Source organism: Heloderma suspectum, chromosome 4 (assembly GCF_057233095.1).
Source record: "Heloderma suspectum isolate Gila_16-S chromosome 4, 16-S_ref, whole genome shotgun sequence".
In the NCBI taxonomy this organism is placed as follows: domain Eukaryota; kingdom Metazoa; phylum Chordata; class Lepidosauria; order Squamata; family Helodermatidae; genus Heloderma; species Heloderma suspectum.
The window spans coordinates 116,439,323-116,457,406 of NC_139461.1; the positions used below are offsets into that span (position 1 = coordinate 116,439,323).

An 18,084-nucleotide genomic window follows, 5' to 3' on the forward strand; every position below is an offset into this window, starting at 1 on the left:
GGTTTGGGGCAATACAATGATTTGTTTATACCGTATGTGAACCAGCCTTGTGAACTGAGAGATCAGCCAACTTGTGTAGACTTCAGTTGTTAAATGCAAACATCTTCTCTCTGTGATGTGCATTACAGATGCATGTGCCTCACATGGTGTCTCATTATTTGATGACTTGCACTTGCATATATTAACCAAAGCCACTGAAAAACTTCTCTTTGAGCTGAAGTGTCATGATATGAAAGTCCCATCTGTAGTATGTGATCAGTGGCAACTCATGCAAGTCACAGCTGATCCTTCCATTATCATGTGATAAATATGTGTTTGCAGTCCACCTTGGAACTATTTGAAACAGAATTGATATATAGCACTCTGCATTGTGCTGGTAACGCTACAAACGGTATGGTTTTTGTGGCTGTGCACATATGGCTTAGTTCAGACATTAATGCCAAACCATGGTTTTGTGCTCTCTGAAAAAGCATTTTCCCTTCTCCACCCACATGGTCCGATTTCCCTTCTTAGTTTTGACTTCAGCACATCAAACTCAACAAACTATAGTTTGCACAAGCCTATTCAAGCATTCTTTTAAAACAGGGGTGGGCAACATGTGGCCCATTGCTGCCCCCCCGCTCCTGAATTTTTTTAAAAAATTGACAAACAAAATGGGGCTCTGTAGCAGCTACTGAGTGCTGAAAAGGTCAAATTACAGGTCAAAACTACAGAGTGCTATGGAATGGTTTGCCTCTGAATTTTGGTGGCAAACTGGCAATTCTCTCTCTCTCTCTCTCTCTCTCTCTATATATATATATATATATATATCCCAATGTGGCCCCTGGGGGGGGCAGAAATGGCCCCCAGACCTCCTCCAGTTGCCTACCCATTTTAAAAGGGCACTTGGCTAGACGAGGGGTGAGTGTGGCCATGTCAAGTCGACCCACTCACCAATGTCCCAGACATTATGTAGCCCCTCCCTTAGCATCCATGCTTAAAGCACAAATGTCTGTACAGAGAGGCCTTAATGGATACAGCTGTATGCACAAAAGCTACCATGCGAGACAAAGCACAGGGTTCTAGTTCGCGTGGAGATCTTCCTGCATACAGCTGTACGCCCAAAGGTCTCCTCCCTACCGGTGCTCACAATATATGCATGGATTGAGGGGAGGGGTTACATCAATCCCTCTGTGGCGATTCCACATGCACAATATGTAAATAGTAAAGGTTTGCATAGATGTATGGTGGCTGGTATGTATCTGGAATGATTGACAGGTGAGTGTGAGGCGGGGTTTGGCAGAGTGTGGGCAAGAATGACAGCTTGGCAAGTGGAAGAAAAGGGGAGCGGCTGAGTGAGAATGGAGTGCAGTGTGAGTGGGGGAGAGCTTGTGCAGAAGAAGGTGGGGTGATTGCTTCTAGAGAATCAGATCCGTCTGGGAGGAAGATAGATTAGGTACAGCTAGATAAGTCTGCGATGAGATTGGGAGAGAAGAGTGAGAACATCTAGTTAGTCTGTGAGCTAGAGAGTGTGTCAGATAGTGTGAGAGAGTATGAGAGGTTTTAAACATAGAACTAAAAACTAGAGTTATAAGTTTATAGTGTTGGCTAATTTTAATCATCGTTCCTGATATCCTTTCCTCATCCCAACCCAGTTCCTATTTACAATCCTGTTGTACCAAATAAACCTGTTTTCAATTTTTAAAGTTTCCTTTTTAGTTATCAGGAAGGGTTTCGTGGAATAACCCCGTGTGCTGGACACTTGGTCTGTGCTACCAAAAAGAAAGAAAGCAGCTCAAAAAAGGGTTATTGGTGGGAGCAATTGAGAGAGTGGTGAAGCATCACAATACACAAATAGGGTGGGTGAGAGCCTAAAAGCAGCAGTGTGAGGAGACGCAGGGCCGATCTATACTTACAGTTTTTTAAGCTTCCAATGAAGTTTCATCCCCCGTCTTTCACATTATGCCGTCCCTGCTTCGTATTGGAACTGCAATTTCCCACTTCCCTGCTACCGCTTTCAATACCCTGATATTCCAGTATTTTCCTTTCATGTGCTCTGCTCTTCTGTGTTCATCACTGTATAAGGTCATAGTCCCCTCCCATGCCTGCCCATATACAGCAGTGTTTGTATTTCCCTCCTGTCCAATCACAGCTCTCAATGCCCCCATGTGGTCTTCTGGCTACTGACTGCATAGCTTCCTCAGCACTCAAAGTTTCATCACCAACAAGCAAGGGGCTGGATGTGCGTGCGCTTGTCTGATCTCGGAAGCTCAGCAGGGTCAGCCCTGGTCAGTACTTGGATGGGAGACCACCTGGGAATCAGGCTTCCTGCAATGAGCAGAGGGTTGTTCTATCCCTTCAAATGACACTAAGTTTTACCTCCTCCTATCCCCTGCTTTTTTTTTAAATTAAGTCAGTATCTTCAAATCTTCAAGTCTTCCAGTCTTCAAATCTTTGAATAATTGGAGCTTCTCCAGCCCAATTTCTCTGCACACTTGCCCAGGCAAGTGTAAATTTTTTCACAGTCCCCTCCATGCTCGCAGCACGGAAAGAAACACACACACAGATCTAGGCAGACAGTCATCACTATTCACAGACTAACATCAATAAAAATGTCCGTGGACAATTTTAACATCATCTCATGAGCGGCAGACAAAAACAGGACAGTCTTCGAAGCTTCGAAGACACTAGCAGCCCCCCCACAAACCCGAGCGCTGGGTGCTGCTGCCACCCCTCTTCCTCGCGCCGGCTGTCAAGGGCTGACGCAAGGGAAAGGGCCTCAGCAGCCACCCCCTAGCCTCTTGCCCTGGCCTCCAGCAGGTGCGGGGGGAGAAGAGGATAGGTGTTTCCTTCTTCCCTCCACCCCCACCTGCTACAGCGGCAGTGGCAGTGGCAAGGGACAAGGTGGTTGTTTTCCGTAAGGCCAGGAGAACTTACGGAAAATGACCTGCCTCTCCTGCACCACTGCTGCTGTAGAAATGATGGGGGGAGGACGAGAGGTGCTGCCTTCTTCCTGCTGAGGGAACTGGTGTCCGGGGGGGGTGGAGTGGCAACTTCCCACCGGGTTTCGAGCCCCAACAGCAGGCTCACGCCATCCCTACACACACACACAGGAATAGAGGAAGAGAGGGACCGTGGTCGGGGAATCAGCAGAAACAGGAAGAGTTTCTGCTCCTCCAATGAGAACTGCCTTCTTTAAGAGCAGGAAATCAGCACAGTGCACGAGTGTGAACCGTGCTTGCGCATTCGATGAAGTACTGGAACAGGGAAACAGGGTGAGTGTGAATAATCACGTTTTAATGCGATGGCATTTAACTTGCCAGTCTACCGAATTCAGTGGGCTAGCAGACACAATGTAGATCCTCCCACACTGACCAAAGCACCTGACCTGGTGACTAGAAGCAGAATCGTGAGGTGGTCAAAAAGGCTTCAGGTTCTGTGAAAAGTGCCTTTCATTCACGTAATGACAGGAGTCCAGCAATGGGGGAGGGGCAAGTGAGGGGCTCTTTGTTTGGGGGGGCACTTCCCCCCCTCTCTGGCACTGCCCCTGGTCTGAAGCATCCTACAGCCACTCAGTCAATCTCCCATGGAGCAAAAGTTTGCTCCCTTAACCAAACATCTTCCTGAGCCATATAATACAGCACCTACTTTAAAACTTAGGGGAGGCAAATTAAGAGACCGTTCCTGGTCAAGAAGCCTAAACTTGCCATTGATATTCACTGCCCTTTTCAAGTCTAAAATACTATCTCAAGAACTTCAGACTGGTGATCCTAAATAACTTGGTCTTTTCAAAAAAACAAGATTTTGAATCCTACTTTCCACCTCCTGCAGAACAAAGGACAGTGTTGATGATAAAAACCCACTTCTGGGCCAGATTGACACCTTGTGACATATCATTACTATCCCATCATGGTAACATTATATCCCTCTTGCACATTTATACCTCATAGGACACACAATGACATTTGTTGTGGTATTTTGGATAATGTGGAATAAAAAGCAGAACATAACACTACAAAAGCGGTAATGTGTAATGTGCCGCAACAGTTATCAGTGCACTTCAGTACCGCTATAAAGCAGTAGTGTAGAGTCCCTGGTATCTGAGACCAAATTTTAAGAAGTGAAGGGGGCATGTTTATTCCAAAATATATATACCCTTTAATTTTGACAGTGAGAAAAAGACACTCAAGTTTTGCAATGCTTTATTTGGAATGCCTTGAAGTCATCTAAATTATCAACCACAAGCAGCAGGAAGGCAGTAAACAAAACAAAAATGAAGTTGTTGTACTGTTCTAGCACATTAAAGTCGAATCCAACTCTATTACAGGCTTCCTATTTCACAGAGATTTTCTTTTCCCAGTGCCAGAAACAGTATCTAACAAAGGCCAGGCAAATATAAGTTTTTTATTATTCCAATAACGTATTGGTGTTTTAGTTCCACAAGTTTTTAAGGTCTGAGGAGATTGCTGTGAGCATTGGCCTACCTAGGCGAAAAATTCCAATAAAGTAATTAATTACCATGGATACGTAAGAAATGAACTGCATTATTTTGGAGAAATAACACAAAATTATGTACGGATTATGTACAGTTTTAATGCTGCATATGAAAAGCATAAAAGAATGACATCATATAAAAATTAAGTTGTACAGCCTGTCTGACAGATGAAACTGCTGAGATTGCCTTTCAATATTTTATACTGGGGTTTCAAAGGTTTACAGAAAAATGGTAGTAACAGATAATATAAATCAGACTTTTTCTTAATTAATGATCCCGTCTAAGGAGAACAGAATCTGCCAGCGAAAACAATACAGCGAGTTTTGTTGTGCTTAAAGAAGAAAAGAAACGGATGGTCACCTTTGAATTCATCTTTGTGTTGCAGGATCCGGTATCCTGGTACATCGCGGGAGTCTACCCCTTCTTCAACTACTTCAAGGGAGACTTTGTGAATGATGTGGGACAGAACTACCCCTTTGGTCTCTGACATTTGGGAGAAATCTGACGCACTTTCATCGAACATGTGGGTCATGCCAAGGCTTTCTAAAATGGGCTTGAAATCATATTCCCCTTCCACTTTGAACTTGGGAAGAAACACGTTCACTTTCGTGTTTGCCATCACACTCGGATTGGTCCACTGTAGCAGCTTCTCCGTGGTGAGCTCCTTCTCAAGCTGAAGATGTAAGGGAAGACAGCAAGCAAATTAGAATATCTTTGCACATAGTGCTCCATGCACTGTCCGATTAGTTGTTTAGGATGTCACAATTAATGGCTGTGGAGCTGTGTAATACCCTGATCTTACAAGTATACATAACTATGACAATGTATACCAGTCTTCCGCAACCTGGTGCCCTCCAGGTGCGTTGGACCACAACTCCCATAATCCACAGCCAGCATGGCCAATGGTGTACAAGAAAGCTACAGCAACTTCTCATGCAAGGAAACTAGCACAAATCCATCCTACAGTGCTACCCACCAGTTGCAACCCCCTTAGGACACCTTACTTACAAGCTACCAGCAACATGGAGCTGTACTGATTTCATTGATCTACGGCAGGCCTATGCAACTTATGATTCACCAGACTGGATACAGCCCATCAGCCAGGTATGGCAGCCCATCAGCCAAGTGTGGCAGCAAATCCAGTGGAGTGTCTCCATGAGTGATTTACTCTGAGCTGGCCGCATTTGGAGGTCGATATATGACATCGTGGCCATCCAGCAGCCGCCCCAGAGCTTATCAGGGAAAAACCAGATTTCCTGAGACTGCTTAAAGTCCAATTCTTTTCCTTAAGTTGGGTTCTCCATGATATAGTTGCTGTGTGCCCCAACCCCCGCATTTATCTTGGGTTAATTACCAGGGGTGTGCCTTTCACCCTGATCTTGGTCAAGGGGTGTTTCCCGTCCCTGCACAAACCAATTAGTGTTGACTCAGAAGTAACTCCCATTGTGCTCAGTGAGGCTTGTCCCTTGAATGCGCACACCAGCATTTACAGAGATCCCCCTCAATTGAAATAGCACAGTTTAAAGCACAAAGTCCCTAGAAGCTGTAAAGCGCGATCTCGAGGCTCCGATTCTCCTTTGTTTGGTTTATTGCCTTAGGAAGTAACTAAGACTTTCATTATAGGAATCCTGGTCAGCATCAGGTTAGAAAGGGGCTAGTTTCCCATACCTATGTTCCCTCCAGCTCTTTCCCAGCACAACCACACTTGTGTCAACTTCGAAGTATCTCCCATTGTGCTCAGTGGGGCTTGCTCCTGAAATGCAGCTGCATCTGGAGCTTCAGGGGAAAGGAGAAAGGGTGGGAAAGCAGGGGGGAGGGAAAGCCTCTCTTATTGGTTAAACAGCCCCTGCCAGTCAGATGATGTTCACTCTAACCCCCACCCAGGTGTATGTTCTGTGAAGTGATTTTTACTGGTACAGAGCACTCGCTCATGGAGTCCTGCATGGACCAAAGCACAGCAAAGCTGATTCCTTTTTTAAAAAATCTAGTATTTCTCCATTCACTTCTCCTTCCATTGTCGTGGAAACACCCCCCAAGAGGTTTGCCTGGGACTGCACAAACTGAGATGTTGTCAAGCATCAGGCAAAACACAATACGGTGATGAAGGGGTTCACTTGGCTCGGTAGGTCACAATTTGTGCAGGCCAGGTGGACAGTGATCTCACCCTGATCTGTCCATGCAATGGCTCATTGCATGTACACAACTCATGTTGTGTTGATGGTTGTCATCAACTGTATTGGTGCAACATTGTGACATCACTGGTGGAATTCCACTAGTTGTGACATGAGCTGATGCAGTTGTTCATGCACTAGGTCCTGCACCTTTTTGCTGGTGCAGTGGCTCAGAAAATATGACACTAAGATATGACATCCCAAGATATGATGAACAGAACAACTGGATACACAGAGCCAAAGGAGACAAAGACATTTCTTGCTCCCTTCTAAACAGACCATTATGAAGCATTTGAGGTTGAGAATGACCAACATGCAGGTGTTATTTCATCTGCCAAAGGGTTTCTTACCTGTTCCAATCCAGTGGTATCATCTTCTATATCTTTAGGCAGCAAGATTATCATGCTCATATGCTTGTTATAACAGGGGAGTTCCAGAATCTTGATTTTTAAATCATTTATGTAGCCCAGGCAAAATGTAGCTTCCAGGTTCATCATCTGCACTGGTTTGGTTTCCGTCTGTAAAGAATAATCAGAAATTGAAACGAGTTTGCTTGAATGCTAGAGTTGTGGTTCAGGATTCCTGTTGAGCAGGTGTGTATTTGCCTTCACAAATTGGAAATGTGCCTCAAGGAAGGAGTTCTGTTATACTATTCTATGGATACAAGTGTGCATACACTTTAAGTAATGCTTTGGGGAAAGAAACACTTCTAAAGAAGATGGTCCTCCCACTGGCTTTGCTTTGATTAAAATTCTTTACATACAACTTTAATAAACACAGTGTTGTGCAAACAAAGAAACTGCACTCCCTTGGTTATTGTCATACAAGCAAGTACATTAACTCCCACATCATTTCTCATGGAACCCAGGAGCAGAAAAGAAAAGGGGTGGAGGAGAACCACTATAAATAACGGTGAGGAAGAGTGGTTGCGCTTTGTAAATTAACTACAACTCAATTGACCTGACCCCAAATCATCCCTCTGCAGCATGCTCAACTGTAACGTACTAAAGTGGTCATCTGGTTGCACCGACTGCACATAGCCAATCAGTTTTAGGTTTGTGATGAAGATTGTGATGTCTTCTAATCATGTCATATGCTGAAAATTGTTGCGAGCGGACAGGGGAGAAATGATGAGACGACACCAATCAATTTGGGATAAACAGGGCCACATTTATTGATAGATTACAATCTGCGAAGAAAGCACAGGCGGGCACACCACAACAAGACCAACATGACAGGTGTGGAGTGAGGCATTCGTTATCTGTGGCGAGGCGTCCGCCCTCGCCCACCAATCGGACATACCCATTTCTGGGCTGGGAGACCTTCCCCTGTCACCCCCCCTCGAGCCACAGAACCCGAGTGGGTGAGGAGGGTTGGCCTCAAAGGTAAGCCGTATCTCCCAACTGGGGCCACAAAACCCTGAGCCGGAAGCCTTGGGCCTTACCAGTCACCTGAAACGGTGCCTACGAATGCTCACCTGGCCACTTCCCCAGTGGAGAGCCCACCCGGAGCCGCCGGTGCAGCTATGTGACCGGAAGTTCATATTGTTGAGTGCTAGCTTAACGTATGCAGCTCAATGTCGGAACTGCAGTGTGAAGTAGGCAAAAAAACCCAAAGCCTGACCAATGCAGCTAGGAGCCAAAATTCCTACTCGGCCCCCAAAATAGGACGACCAGTAAACAACCCACACTGCAGAAAGGGCGGGAGGGAGGGAGCTGGAATAGCCGGAATGAGGAGGCTGTGGGGCAGCGCGGCCTAAATAGTGGCCGGCTAGACCCGCCCCTTGGAGACCCCAGGGGCGAAGGCCAATGGCCTTCGCCCTTGTCCCGTCCTCCCCCCGCCACCCGCAACAGCCCCCCCCCCCCGCGGCCAGGCAAGCCAGGCGCGGGGTGAGGGCACTTGTGTGCATGATCATAGAATCGTAGGGTTGGAAGGGGCCTACAAGACCATCGAGTCCAACTCCCTGCCCAGGCAGTCTCTCATCCAAGCACTAACCGGGGCTGACCCTGCTTAGCTTCCGAGATCAGATAAGATCAGGCACATCCAGCCCTGAAACATAAGCGGCAAATCACCACTTTTTCCCTTTGCATTAGCGACATAGCCAGCTTGTATCACCTCTTGAACTGGATGTCTATTTAGAGCTTATTTGGGGTTGTGGGAATAGAACCAAAGACTGATTTAAAAGCCCAGAAAAACTCGGGGCAGTCTCCAGTGGTGGCACAGTGCTAATACTAATGTCGTGCTAGTGTAAACCAATGCTGGTGCAACGTCATTAGCACTTGCTAATGCAAAGGGGGAAAGCAGTGATTATGTCATTGAAGTAGCAGTGGATTATGCTAACAGGATGTTATTGGCCTGCCAACATTGGATACTACCCAAGGACTTACATGTCATATTTAATTTCTGTTTTGAATGTTTTAGTGAAACACATGAGTGTGCCATTATTTTGAGTGGGAAATGGCTTCTTTCATACCTTGTTTATTCTAAAAGGACATTCCTTAGTTTGCTCCTCAGGAAATTTCTTCATCCAGTTAGTTAGAAAATAGGCTGCATTGATCAAGACGATCTTCGTCTGGTCATTGACACTTCCCTCGATTAAAATGTTCTCCATTTTACCTGTAGACCCATCGGCAAGAATACTTCATTAAAAGATTATCCCCAAAATACCACAGAGGCAGGGCTTGAGTCAGCCCAAGTTAGCGCTTGTAGACAACTGCAATTCAGGCACCTCCAGAACAGTCTAGATCCTTAAAGAGGCCATTAGATGTTCTGAGGATGCAAGACTGCAGGTTGCAGAAGTCTTGGCCATATTACAAAGCAGCTACACTGTCCTCTAGGCTGGCCCAAATGAACTATACATACCCTTAGCATTGTAGTACAGCACATGCTTTGCAGAATGCCCCAGATTCAATCCCAAGATCTCAAATAGCAGGGCTGGGAAAGAGCCCTGCTAGAGACCTTGCAGAGATTCTGCCAGTTAAGGTAGACAGTTCTGGGCTAGATGAACCAACGGTCTGACACAATTTACGTTAGCTTCATATATTCACATGCAGGATGGATGCAGACAAAGAGCAGAAGTGGTGAAGCCACTAATGACCAACTTGAGAGGAGGAAGGGCACAGTGATTGTGTGAATGTTCTGACATGTTACATGTATGTAGTAAGAATCCAGTGCATCACTTTTGGAATCCCCTTAGGATTGGAGGAGACAATCTGGAGGTGGTGAACTTCTGGAGTTGTCAGGAAAAAGACTTCGCCAGGTAAGAGCCACCCCTTCCCTTTCTGCTCCTTCTATTGTTTACTTTTCAGCAGATCACAGTAGTGCTACTGAGAAATACTGCTACTGAAGGCTCACGGTACTGGCCGCCCCCTCACCTTCCCATCTGTGTATTCTTTATTGGGCATGACATATTGTGAATAGCTAGCCTGTGGACAGACGGCCTGCACGGAGGGAAAGGGCTGGAGTTGCCTCCCTCTGCTAGGCTCCGCTTCCCCAGCCCCAAACTCTTGTTTCTGCTAGAAAGCCTCCCACTCCTTCACACACACACACACACAGGGGGGGGAGCGCAGACAGGGGCGGGGAACAAGCCTCTCTCATTTGCTGAGCAGGGTTGATGGGGTTCTACTCCACCCACTCAGCAACATTCAGTTCTACTCCACCCACCCGGAATAAGAAGCGCTTTCATGTGACCCATGAAAGCTGGCTTTTAGGTGCTGTGTACTCCGCCTTTCCCCTTCATGGATCACTGCCTTGTTGTGGCGAAGGGGCTTGCGTAACTCAGTGAAGCCATAAGCTATGCCGTGCAGGGCCACCCAAGACGGACAGGTCATGGCAGAGAGTTCTGACAAAATGTGGTCCACTGGAGAAGGAAATGGCAACCCACTCCAGTATTCTTGCCAAGAAAACCCCATGGAACGTATCACAAGGCTAAAAGAGATGACGCCGGAAGATGAGCCCCTCAGGTCGGAAGGTGTCCAATATGCTACTGGGGAAGAGCAGAGGGTATTTCCAAGTAGCGCCAGAAAGAGTGAAGCGGCTGGGCCAAACCCGAAAGGACACTCAGCTGTGGATGTGTCTGGTGGTGAAAAGAAAATCCGATGCTGTAAAGAACAATATTGTTTAGGAACCTGGAATGTCAGATCAATGAATCAAGGTAAGCTGGAGGTGGTCAGACATGAGATGGCAAGATTGAACATCGACATCTTGGGAATCAGCGAACTAAAATGGACAGGCATGGGCGAATTTAATTCAGGTGACCATCATATCTACTATTGTGGGCAAGAATCCCTTAGAAGAAATGGAGTAGCACTCATAGTCAACAAAAGGGTGGGAAAAGCAGTATTGGGGTACAATCTTAAAAATGATAGAATGATCTCAGTATGAATCCAAGGCAAACCATTCAACATCACAGTAATTCAAGTCTATGCCCCAACCACTGAGGCCGAAGAAGCTGAGGTTGATCGGTTCTATGAAGACCTACAACACCTTCTAGAACTAACACCAAAAAAAGATGTCCTCTTCATCACAGGGGATTGGAATGCTAAAGTAGGAAGTCAGGAAATCACCGGGATAACAGGCAGGCATGGCCTTGGTATACAAAATGAAGCAGGACAAAAGCTAATAGAGTTTTGCCAAGAGAACATGCTGATCATAGCAAACACTCTTTTCCAACAGCACAAGAGGCGACTCTACACATGGACGTCACCAGATGGTCAATATCGAAATCAGATTGATTATGTCCTTTGCAGCCAAAGATGGAGAAGCTCCATACAGTCAGTCAAAACAAGACCTGGAGCTGACTGTGGCTCAGATCATGAGCTGCTTCTTGCAAAATTTCGGCTTAAATTGAAGAACGTCGGGAAAACCACTAAACCGTTCAGGTATGACCTAAATCATATCCCTGATGAATATACAGTGGAGGTGAGGAATAGATTTCAGGGATTAGACCTGATAGACAGAGTGCCTGAGGAACTATGGACGGAGGTCCGTAACATTGTTCAGGAGGCAGCAACGAAATCCATCCCAAAGAAAAAGAAATGCAAGAAAGCCAAGTGGCTGTCTGATGAGGCTTTACAAGTAGCTCACGAAAGAAGGGAAGCGAAAAGCAAGGGAGAAAGGGGAAGATATACCCAGCTGAATGCAGAGTTCCAGAGAATAGCAAGGAGAGACAAGAAGGCCTTCTTAAATGAACAATGCAAAGAAATCGAGGAAAACAACAGAATGGGAAAGACTAGAGATCTCTTCAAGAAAATTGGAGATCTCAAGGGAATGTTTTGTGCAAAGACGGGCATGATAAAGGACAAAGAAGGCAGGAACCTAACAGAAGCAGATGAGATTAAGAAGAGGTGGGAAGAATACACAGAAGAACTATACAGGAAAGATCTGAATGTCCCTGATAGCCATGATAGTGCGGTCACTGAACTTGAGCCGGACATCCTAGAGAGTGAAGTCAAGTGGGCCTTAGGAAGCATTAGTAACAACAAAGCTAGCGGAGATGACAGTATTCCAGCTGAGCTATTTAAAATCCTAAAAGATGATGCTGTTAAAGTGCTGCATTCAATATGCCAACAAATCTGGAACACTCAACAGTGGCCACAAGACTGGAAAAGGTCAGTTTACATTCCAATTCCAAAGAAGGGCAACGCCAAAGAGTGTTCAAACTACCGCACAATTGCGCTCACTTCACATGCCAGCAAGGTGATGCTCAAAATCCTACAAGCTAGGCTTCAGCAGTATGTGAACTGAGAACTACGGGAAGTACAAGCTGGGTTTCAAAGAGGCAGAGGAACTAGAGATCAAATCGCCAACATTCGCTGCATCATGGAGAAAGCAAGAGAATTCCAGAAAAACGTCTATTTCTGCTTCATTGACTACGCTAAAGCCTTTGATTGTGTGGATCACAACAAACTGTGGCAAATTCTTAAAGTGATGGGAGTACCAGACCACCTTACCTGTCTCCTGAGAAACCTGTACGAGGGTCAAGAAGCAACAGTCAGAACCAGACATGGAACAACCGATTGGTTCAAAATTGGGAAAGGAGTACGACAAGGCTGCATATTGTCACCCTGCTTATTTAACTTATATGCAGAGTACATCATGAGAAATGCCGGGTTGGATGAATCAGAGGTCGAAATTAAGATTGCTGGGAGAATTATCAACAACCTCCGATATGCAGACGATACCACCCTAATGGCAGAAAGCGAAGAGGATCTAAAGAGCCTCTTATTGAGGGTGAAAGAGGAGAGTGCAAAAGCTGGTTTGAAACTCAACATTAAAAAAACTAAGATCATGGCATCTGGCCCCATCACTTCCTGGCATATAGAAGGGGAAGAAATGGAAGCAGTGACAGATTTTACTTTCTTGGGCTCCAAGATCACCGCAGACGGTGACTGTAGCCATGAAATTAAAAGACGCTTGCTCCTTGGGAGGAAAGCTATGGCCGACCTAGACAGCATAATAAGAAGCAGAGACATCACCTTGCCGACAAAGGTCCGTCTAATCAAAGCTATGGTTTTCCCAGTAGTAATGTATGGCTGTGAGAGCTGGACTATCAGGAAGGCTGAGCGCCGAAGAATTGATGCTTTCGAACTGTGGTGCTGGAGAAGACTCTTACGAGTCCCCTGGACTGCAAGGAGGTCAAATCAGTCCATCCTAAAGGAAATCAACCCTGAGTGCTCATTGGAAGGACAGATAATGAAGCTGAAGCTCCAATATTTTGGCCACCTAATGCGAAGAGAAAACTCCCTGGAAAAGACCCTGATGCTGGGAAAGACTGAAGGCAAAAGGAGAAGGGGACGGCAGAGGATGAGATGGCTAGATAGCATCACGGATGCAATGAATATGAACTTGAGCACGCTCCGGGAGAGAGCGCAGGACAGGAAGGCCTGGCGTGCTATGGTCCATGGGGTCACGAAGAGTCGGACATGACTGAACAACTAAACAACAACACTCCGCTTTTCCTGCTTCATGTGCCCCTGACAGACCAAAGTGATTTCAAGAAAATCCGGATATAACCAGAAAGCACTTCCCATTCTGTTTCCATGTAGATCCCCCCCCACCTTCTCTCTCTCTCTCTCTCTCTCTGTGTTCTTTCTATATTCCTACCACATGGGGGCACTGAACACCAAACAATCATGTAAAGCTTAAGGCAGCTGTCTTAATTATACTTCAGAGTTGCCCACTAATAGCACATTTATTGATTGCCAGTAGGAAGTATTTGAAAAATGCCAAACATCTGTCACCCACTTGGATAGGGTTGCATTTCCCATTTTTAAAATAAAAAATAAAAACATCCAAACGTGATGACAATGATGATGATTAGCAATGATAATTATGGAGGAAAAGGCTATCAATGGCTACTAGTCATGATGGCTATATGTTCCCTCCAATATTAGAGGCAGTATGCCTCTGTATGTCAGTTGCTCTGGAACATGAGAGCTATGGTGCTACGGCGCTGATGTCCTGCTTGTGGGCGTCCCATTGGAGCATCTGGTTGGGCACTGTCAGAACAAAATGCTGCACTAGATAGGGCTTTGGCCTGATCCAGCATGGCTCTTCATCTGTTCGTGATCACCTGTTTACAGTGTATCCCATTTATAATGTCCCGTTTACCATTAAAATAAATCTTCTAAAAAAAATCCAGAGGAGTAACCATGTTAGTCTGTTGCAAGAAAAACAACAATATGTCTTGTGGCATCTTAAAGACAAACACATTTTTAATGGCATAATAAGCTAACATGAACTAGGGTCCACCTCCTGAAATGCATGGAGTGTTCTGGTTTAGCTGGAAGTTAAACAAATTGGTGACTACTAGTACTAATAGCTAAGCCAACTTCATTGAAACTCCTGGCTGGATTTCACATTGGCCTGGTTCACATGATCACAGAAGGGAAATTAGTCATGGTGGCTTATCCCCCCGCCCCCACACGCCAGGCGTGTGCTCGGTGGATCAGCATAATTACCTCAGCAGCATGGCTCATTGCGACATGTGAACCTGGCCAGGGTGGTTTGTTGTCGTGGGTAACAAGCCACCCAGAACCCCACAACAGCCCATGGGTTCTGGGTGACATGTTAACCATGGCAACAAGCCACCCTGGCTGGGTTTGGATGACATGACAAGCCATGCTGCTGAGGGTAATTATGCAAATCTCTCCAGCACGCATGCGGGGGGGGGGGAATAAGCAACTGTCACTTATTTCCCCTCCGTGTTCATGTGAACCTGGGGCAGGGGGTGTCTCCACAGGCGATTTACTATGAGCTGGCTGCCTTTGGAGGTCATTCGGGGCACATGCGGGCTGATATCCCACAGCCACCCTGGAGCTTTTCGTGGAAAAACTGGATTTCCCGAGACTGCTTAAAGTCCGATTCTTTTCCCTAAGTCGGGTTCTCCACAGTATAGTTGCTGTGTGCCCCAACCCCCGCATTTACCTCGGGTAGGCTAGCCCTGCCCAGGGGTGTGCCTTTCACCATGACCCCAGTCAAGGGGTGTTTCCTGTCCCTGCCTTTCCCAGCACAAACCAATTAGTGTCTACTCAGAAGTAACTCCCACTGTGGTCAATGAGGCTTGTTCCTGAAATGTGCACTTCCAAAGTTACTGAGATTCCCATGAATCAAAATAACGCATTTAGGAGCCTTAAAGCTATGTTGAAGTTGCGTGTCTTTGATGTTTGCTTCCTTGCTTCTTGGAAGTAATTAATTCGCAACTTTGCTCCTTCACAGCATTGGGAGCTTCAGGGGAAGGAGAAGGCTGCAGCTGTGTTTCTCTAATGTTTGCTTAGCTGTAAGGATGGACAGGGGTGAGGGGGAAGCATCTTGCATTGGAAGGTGGGGGAAGCCTCTCATATTGGTTGATCAGCCCCTGCCAGTATGATGAGTTCACTCCAAACCCCCCACCCAGAAGTATGTTACTATGAAGCAACTTAGAATGGTATGGTGCACCTGTCCATGGAGCCCTGTGTGGACCAAAGCTGATTCCCTGAAAAATCTGGGTAATCCTCCATTCGCTTCTCCTCCCATTGCCATGGAGATCCCCCCCGGTCACTGATTCTAACTGAGTCTGGACTGCACTTGTCGGCTTGCTTTTTTTTAAAGTTGGAAACATAATATTCATCATCCTTGGCCTCTACATATCTTCAACTGCAGACTGAAGAACTGAAGCCCTTTACAGGAACCTGGGCTATGCACTGACCTTTCCCTCAACCAAACCTATCCCTTGGGCACCCTAAGCAGCAGCTGATGGATCCAGCTTTCCCTTTGAACCCCTCCTGCCAAGGTTTGCAAACATGAGCCTCATGCTAGGGGGAAGTAAGGAAGGATAAAGCTAGAAATAGACAGAGGAGTCAGAGCAGGAAGAAGATGCTCATTAGAAATATGGTGAGGGTCAGATGTGAGATGTGATCAGGGGTTGGATCTGAGGCTGTTCACCAGCAGAACAGAAACCACTGAGGGAACAGATTTCCCCACCCTGCTGCAGCCCCATGTGTATGCCAACTATCTGCTCTGGATAGTTGGTGGGGGCTCTGGAGAAAATTAGGGGGGGGGGACAGGAATCTGCAGAAAGGTGGAGTGCAAGAGGTCATACTATTGCATGAGTGAAGGTCCGCTCATACCACATTGGATTTAACCCTATGTGAGGAGCAACAGTCTTCCAGAGGTTCCTGAATGACATGGAGAAGAATTCAAGTAGGTAACTGCAGGATGGCATTGCAAGGCTGTGGGAATGTGAAGGAAGCATTGTGGGGGCCTGACAAATCATAGGGGCAAGCAGGGTGGGAAAGAAAGGCCCATCAAAACCCAAGGCAAAGTGGGGAGTGTCATTTTAATATTTAGCCTAGCCTGTTAAAATACCTATGGTAAAATCCACCCTATCTCTGCTAGCACTGATTCAAGGAAATCAGAATTCACTTCTGTGTTTAAGGAGATGAAACAGGTCATTGATTAAGAGTGCACTTGCCATCAGTAAGATCGGAAACAGATTTGTTGATTTGCAGCCTGGTGTCTTCCGTTTTGTCTTTAAAATCTACTTGTTCGAATTCCGACGGGAACGGTCTTTTGATAGAGCTGACAAATTCCTGAAAGATACAAGCAGCCAGATTAAACCCTGGTGTATTAAACCAGCCGTCCCTACCTGTGCGCCTTCCAGATGTGCTGGACCATGTGAAGGATTGTTGGTTTCAGCCCAACAACCCTGCAAGGTAGGACAGGCCTAACTCGGCCACAAATCTCCCCAAAGTAACCCAGTAGCTCTCACCCAGGCCAATAGGCACTGTATTTAGCACTGAAGTTATTCAGAAGGACCACACCAACTGAAGGTTGGGTAAAAGTTTATGGAAAAGGGAAAGGGCAAAGGGAAAGAAATAAGGGAGAGGTGGTAGGTTGTACAGGAAATTACAAGCAAGGACAAACAAGTACAAAACTCCAAACAAAACCAAAATGCCGAACCTCGAGGCGCACACTCCCAAGAGTGAAACAATAAAGCTAGCTAGTCTATCCTATACATACCAACGTATGGGCCTCTCAGGATAGCCATCAACCAGCAGCACATGCTAGTAGCATCAGGGCCAGAAGAGACACCCGCCCCTTCCTTTGCTCTCCTTTCATTGTCTAGCCCTAGCAACTCTAGGCAGATTTGGAGCACCCAATCCAAATTCAGTCTCAGGTCACCCCATCCCACCCTTCCAAGGAGGGTGCATCTTCCCACCAGGCATGGCTGTTATCGCTTTCCCAGTTAGGCAGAGCAACTCATGGCCTTGAGCTGCCAGGCTGGAAAACGACCAAAACTCCTCATCCTCCAGGTGCTGTGGTATACGTGACTATCCCAATGGCCCTCAAAAAGCTTTACTCAATTAACCCATTCTTGACAGACCACAATTCCCATCCTTCTCCACCAATGTCTATTGGTGGATGCGTTGATGGGAGTTGTAGCCCAACACATCCGGAGGGCTCCAAGCTGGGAAAGGCTGTATTATGCTGAACCAAAACTCCTAACATTGAGATGTATTTGGTCAATCCCCCGCCACAGGATTGACACTATTTCAAGAAACTAGCCTTCTATAAACGTTTTTTTCCCACTGTAAGTTGGACTTTTTTCAGTCGCCCATGACAAACAAGCTTCGTTCATTAAAGGCACAATCCTACGACTTGCAACCTCGATGCTTGTGAGCTTCCAAACTTTCTGGAGCGGGCAGGTGAAGGGCTCAGGAAGGGAGTGGCCTGCAGTGGCTGCATCACCCAATCACACACCACCCCAGCTGCCATCTTTGCTATTGCTGTTACCACTGCTGACCCGAAAAAAGAAGCAAGCAAGGGAGCCATCCAGGCTTCTCCTTACCAGGGCCACTGGCACTGTGGTGAAGCCCAAAGGACAGATGAACCATATAGTAGAGGCAACTGGAGTTTTACATGGGCTGGCCAGCATGGTGTCTCTCAACACATGCACCC

The 18,084-nt window shown here is 46.4% G+C and overlaps 1 protein-coding gene across 1 annotated transcript in view; it reads right to left on the minus strand.

The window, feature by feature from the left end:
- Nucleotides 1–4,167: 4,167 nt before the first annotated feature.
- Nucleotides 4,168–18,084, minus strand: part of SERPINB5 (serpin family B member 5) — a 30,838-nt gene continuing 16,921 nt past the window's right edge. Inside the window, exons 4-7 of the mRNA XM_084848131.1 lie at nucleotides 16,598–16,715; nucleotides 9,119–9,261; nucleotides 6,996–7,163; nucleotides 4,168–5,147 (exon numbers count right to left, since the gene is read on the minus strand). Of these exons, the coding sequence (XP_084704257.1) occupies nucleotides 4,755–5,147; nucleotides 6,996–7,163; nucleotides 9,119–9,261; nucleotides 16,598–16,715 (822 nt within the window). The 3' untranslated portion in view covers nucleotides 4,168–4,754. The remainder of the gene's footprint in view (nucleotides 5,148–6,995; nucleotides 7,164–9,118; nucleotides 9,262–16,597; nucleotides 16,716–18,084) is intronic.